The sequence below is a fragment of the Ramularia collo-cygni genome, assembly GCF_900074925.1.
Source record: "Ramularia collo-cygni strain URUG2 genome assembly, contig: RCC_scaffold15, whole genome shotgun sequence".
In the NCBI taxonomy this organism is placed as follows: Eukaryota; Fungi; Ascomycota; class Dothideomycetes; order Mycosphaerellales; family Mycosphaerellaceae; genus Ramularia; species Ramularia collo-cygni.
In genome coordinates this window covers 461,618-467,336 of record NW_019716269.1, presented here as the reverse complement: position 1 = coordinate 467,336, position 5,719 = coordinate 461,618, and the positions used below count along the sequence as shown (strand labels likewise).

General features: G+C 53.0%; 2 protein-coding genes across 2 annotated transcripts; one reads left to right on the top strand and one right to left on the bottom strand.

Annotated features, from left to right (window-relative positions):
* Positions 1-4,023: 4,023 nt before the first annotated feature.
* On the top strand, positions 4,024-5,055 carry RCC_08787 (uncharacterized protein; the record flags this gene model as incomplete). Its single annotated transcript, XM_023774033.1, has 1 exon — positions 4,024-5,055. One exon carries the CDS (start codon positions 4,024-4,026, stop codon positions 5,053-5,055), a length of 1,032 nt encoding a protein of 343 aa, XP_023629801.1.
* Positions 5,056-5,182: 127 nt separating this feature from the next.
* Positions 5,183-5,719, bottom strand: RCC_08786 (uncharacterized protein; the record flags this gene model as incomplete). Its single annotated transcript, XM_023774032.1, has 1 exon — positions 5,183-5,719. The coding sequence occupies one exon, from the start codon at positions 5,717-5,719 to the stop codon at positions 5,183-5,185; it is 537 nt and encodes a 178-aa protein (XP_023629800.1).

Sequence of the window (5,719 nt, the reverse complement as noted above, 5' to 3'; positions counted from 1 at the left end):
CTTGTCAGCGCTATTTCCTACCCTACGGAAGCCCGGCCGACTGGTTGAGCCTTCAACGGACTGGAATAGAGGGTTAGACTGACCGGTAGCTTGAGAATCCCGAYGGGCAACCAGCTCGTCTCCAGTGTCAGGGTAGCTTTGATGCTGTGGTGTTACCCCCACACTCAAGGACGACGGACTGTTAAGATGCAAACAGATCATCTCCTCGAACTTCTCGACTTTCTTCTGACCCGCTCGTCCATCAAGCGTGCTTGTGGAGATACTTTGTCCCATGGACACATAGTATACCGAGAACGAAGAGTCTGGATACGAGTTGCACGTTAAGTCTGTAATCAAGCTTGAGATCGGATCCAAACCCGTACCTGGGCTTGAGCTTGAGCTGAACTTTGAAGGACGAGGTCAAGCCGGCATATGGCCTCAAGAGGTACGCTGTCGGATCGGAGACCGCTCAAGTGCCGTCACATGCAACCAAGAACATCAGCTTGTCCGGGGAGAATCAGTCTCCCTACACTGGGATGTGTCAACTCCTGAAGGCCCTTCCACGGGGTATCCGGCTCCGAGTGCGTCGTGCGATCGCTCGATCGCAGCTAGAAGCAGCACAAGAGCAGAATCCACTCGTGCGCCGATGATCCCAGCTCATCTGGCCCGTGACTCTGCTGCGAACCGCACACATACTATTACACCACCAACGGCATCGAGCAGCATCCCTGGCGAACTGGACCTTTGTGCCAACGCATACGCCGGAGGGTATCGGCTGGCCGAAAGTAGCACGGCATTGAGGAGACATTCAAGAATTCAGCTGACGGTCTCGTTGCTCTCAAGCTTGATCTTGCGAGATTCGACATGTCGTTCCGAAGCCCACTCGACTGCTTACACGATCAAGTCAAACACCTGAGTCGGATGCGAAAATCTCCCCGCTGGTACATCATCCAATGGATCGGTCTATATTTTCTCAAGCAGTATCCTAAATTCGACCCTGTCTCTCTGTCCTTTCGCCAGTTTCATGAGCTACTTCATCTGCGATCTTCCATCTGATCAGATACTCCTCGGCATTGACTTCGCGACCAAAACAAGCCACACAAGGGCAAAAGTAGGAGCAAGCCCGATCAGAGCTGTTCCTTCCATCGGAATCGACTGGTTGCAATTTGAGGCTGTGTGAACGCCATACCGTCGCTGATGGGCAGGTATCAAGATGAAGATCCAACTGTTTGAGGTCTAACGGTGTGCATCCGCTGTGCGACAACTCTCGTAGGTCGTTACGGCAATGTCCTCTTGCCTCTGGTCGGAGCTTTCACCACCCTACTAGTGACAGTGACGGGCTGTGATGACTATGATGGTAATCTCCACGAGTGTAGCAGGACAAGACGGAGCTGTCACACATGTTCCAAGATCATCGCTCGATTCAGGGCTTCCACCTGCGCGGCGATGGAGATTGCTCCTGCAGACACATCACCTGAACCGGCACCAAAGCCAGACTTGCTCTTGTATCACATGCCTTTTGCATCACCAGGTCAAGCTTCCTGTCACGCGTCATCTTCTCCGACGTTTCTGTATGAAGATTTGGCATCAGCAAGGCGAGGACGAATCGTCTTCCCATCCCAACCAAGCAGTACTTCAAAGCTGGCTGAGACTACTCACTCGATCATTCCCGGATCGTCATCCGTCAGGCCTCTGACGAGTCCGGCAACGAGCAGCGCAGGAAGGACTTAAAGGCCGAGAGTTTGCCAGGCGCTGATGTTGCTCGGATTCCGTCTACGGAGAACTTCCGGGCACAACCAAGGAGCTTCCGAGGAATGGTTTGGATTTTCCATGGCCAACCTCCCCGGCAGATGAATTGTCGGGCTTGACTGTTCAGGTATTACGCTGGCCGTGTCGGGGCTGGGTAATGCTTTCGCCTGCTGCCTTCCTTGGACATGGCAGCAGTTTCTCACAGCCACTTGATATATCATTCAAGTGGAGCGAGGAGTTTGAGAAGAGAACTGTGCTCTTGAATTCCATGGATGCTGCAAGGTAGCCTTCCGGAACGGCAACTTCTACGAACAGCGCACCATTGCCGGCGGCAGAGTCGGATGACATTTTGGTCTGGAGCGAATTCGAACCCAGGTGGAGTTTGCTGACGATGGAGTTGAAGGTGATAGGAGAGGCAGCGACTTCCGTACTTCTTCCTCCAGGGACTCAGTAACACGTCTTTTCGGGATGGTGAACTTCAAGTGCAACACCCCATCACCGACAACCCGTGATCGGATGAAAACTTGACGTCTGATGAGCGCCGGGGTTGAAGGATGTCACCGTGAGCCGGGTGTGAGTTTGAGGTCGGTATGAGAGCGGCAAGGAGCCCGGGCTTCGGCACTGAGGAACGGGGCCAGGGTTCTCCCCAGTGGAAGATCTCCGGGTTCGACGCATCGTCTCCGGCATTTCAGAGTTGCATGAGCATCTCATACTGGGCGAATCTGAAACTGAGGTGGTTACGACTTGAGAGCACTGCGAGACTGAGAAAAAGATGATCGAGAAGAGGTCACCATCGCTGACAACCAACAGTCAGATGACAGTCTAATTGTCAAGGAGTCTGGGACGGAGTCAGAGACCGGCTAGGTGAAGGACGCTATAGCATTCACGAGATTGCTTGGATTCCTCGTCGCTTTGAGTCTGCGTTCTGGAAACGCCAGATGCCAGAAATCTGCACGATGCAACTCAGCCGGAGCTTGCCTTGCACGGCATTGAGGAGGAAGGCACACTTTTAGAGGGATTCGCCGTGGGTATTGGCTTCGATCGAGAGAAATCGTACTGTCGGGTGGATCCCAGGACCTGCAGTGAACGGTAGGAGAAACCAGGACGCCGCAGAGTTGCTGCGCAGAACAAAGCGGTGGATTACCGGTCTCCGATTGCATACTTGCAGAGAGGTATTTCGGGCGACAATGCCTGTCGATGGTGAAGGAACAGATCATCGGTAGCAACCACATTCATCAAGGCTGATCTCCCGCAGATTTCCTCAGATCCCATTCTGGTCACGCCATTGTCTGCTGATGATGATCCCAAACAGCAAAAAACTTAATCCAAGAGGCCAATAGCAGCTTGCAATGGGTGACGCACTGCACAGCGATGTCAACGACTCGAAAGCCACCTTCTTCCTCAAGCTCCCGCAGACCAATCGACGTGATATAGGAGCGGTGGCAGAAGCAGAAAGCGTAGCGAAATGTCAAAGAGTCCTTCATGGAATCAACTGGCCCAGCAGAATCAAGCCACTCATCCTGTCTTGGCGTGGGTATCAATTGGACAGTTCTCAAGCCCATTTCCCTCGTTCATCCGTTGCACTACGCGATGGAAGATAGTCTGCAAATCTCAACTTGATCTTGCAAACAATCCTTCCGGAGCTACCCAGGTTCCATTGCTGCCGCGACACACGGCAGATCCGCTGTGTTTCTTGCCCACATGCAGTATTTCCTAGAGGATGGCTCGCAGCGGAAGACGATTGAGAGACTGAAAAAGCCTCAGTAGCCCCAGCTGAGGGGAGAGGCGTTCCTCTGCTCGAGACCGACTTCCCTGATCATGATGCCTGGCCATCACTGCTTTGCGCGCAAGAAGGAGCTTCGGCTTTGGCAGCATCTATCTCCCGAGTCATCCGATGCGACTCTTCTCTTCACAGCATTTGATGGACCAGCGTGTTGAAGATGTGCCATGAAGCAGGCATCAGGTCGCCTAGAGTAGATCAGTTGAGGTTAACTCAAATGAATTCATTTTTCCGGAGCGAGTTGATCGGACTCGTCTCCATCTATCCCCATTCGGCACCAGTCCCGATCTAAGATGAGCGAGCTGACGTCTCCGGATTGGGCTGGAATTTCTTTGTCAAATCATTTTGAAAAGACGCTGGAAAATCATTGTCACCGCAGATGGCCATTTCCGGACGGCTGTCTTTGTTCATCTCAGCTTGGACGACAAGGCTGTTCTCTCACAGATCCACGAAACCCATCGCTCCGAGTATCCATCTCATTCCCCCAGCAATCTTTAGAATCTTTATTCAAAACGATGTCTCGATCATGGGAACGAGTGGTGAGGACTACCGAAACGCAAAACGGATCGGGGCAGAGGGAACGCGTCACCAGTGTGGTTGAAACATGGCCTTCAACAGCACGTCCTGCAAGCCGTGGCTCTATCACTCGGGAACGCCAACCGGGAGAATCGTTTAACTTCGACCTCTACGATAACATCGAGGGATTAGAAGGCGAAGACGTGATGGAGACAGACAACAACAACGAACCAGTTCCCACTTTCGCTGGAGCAAGTACCACGCCCCAACCACCACCATCAGGGTCGTTCGATCCGAGCGATGTCATCACTTGCTATCGTCCCGAGCCAGCAGTCTACGTTACAGATTACGAACCTGCTATCGACCGCACACCACCTTACGAGCGAGGCCCATTGAAAGTCAGAAATGCTTCTCTCAGAACACCCGAATCGCGGAACACTAGAGCCGCTACAGGCAGTACGCCTCGTACAAACAGTAGCATCTCCCCTTTCGCACTACCGCCCCCGAACCAAAGTCCTCCAGTATGGTTCAATCGTGAGTCTCGTGTCCCAACAGGAGGCGCAAGACCGCTGCCGCCACCACCTTTCTTCATCCCAGATCCGAGAGATGATGTCTTCGCACCGACTGCGGATCAGCGCCAACCTCAGAGCTTTCCTTCGGCTTTTCCTCAAGGCGAGCCGGACGATGATCGAGATCTTAGCTTTCGACGTCGTGAAGATCGCGGCACGCCAACTAAGAATACTTCGAGAGGGAGAGGTACACGTGCCTCTCTTGGTGGGCTTTTTGGATTCGATAGGGTTGATAAATCTAATGAGGCTGATAAGCAGCGTCTGAGACAAATGCGGGCGTTTCAGAAGCCGGGGAGGGTTGTTGCAAGGGGTACGACGCCTCCTACTGGGGACCAGACTTCTCCAAGGAGGAGCCCACGGGAGAGAAAAAAGCCAGAGCGTTTCGCGGATGCTGTGGTTGGGGGTATCAATAAGTTTGTTAAGAAAGTTACCAAAGGGAAAAAGAAGGATGGGAAGAAGTAATTTTTAGTACTCGGTATTCTTTCGTTCCATTTCTCTCGTATCTCTGTCGTTACTCCAATCGTATTCTCTCTCAAACACGGCATCCGCTTTGAACCATCCAGCTTCCTGTTCCTTTCCACAGAGCTCATTACTGCGTAGGACACGTTCCCCAATCTCCCTCCCCAAAACCAATTCCCGCACCTCTCTCAATCCCAACGGGGTAGCTCCCCACAGCCACCGAATCCCTCGCCAGAAGCAACCCCCGAAGCACAAACACATCGTTCGATTCCTTCTTGCTCCAAATCGCCACATTGAAGACTTCTCCCCGAATCACCATTCTCGTCATATACAAGCCATAATTTTCCGCCTGCTTAGGGTCAGGACGCAGGGAATCTTGCAGCCGGCCAAGATCTTCATGTGACAGCGTCCGCAACCAGGCAAAAAGGTGCTGGGAGTTGCTGCCTCTGCCCGCGAACTTCCAGATCTGTGATCCGCCGTAGTAGATACTGGCGGCTCTCTCGCGGATGGCGTGGTTGATTGATAGCTGGATTGGTGGCTTGTATGCCTGGTTGATTGTGGTGATTCCGGGAGTGATGCGGAGAGTGTTGTCGCGGATGCGGTCTTGGAGGAGGCGTGGGAGCCTTGCGAGGCCCGCACGGAGTTCTTCTGCGGTGATTTCTGTCAT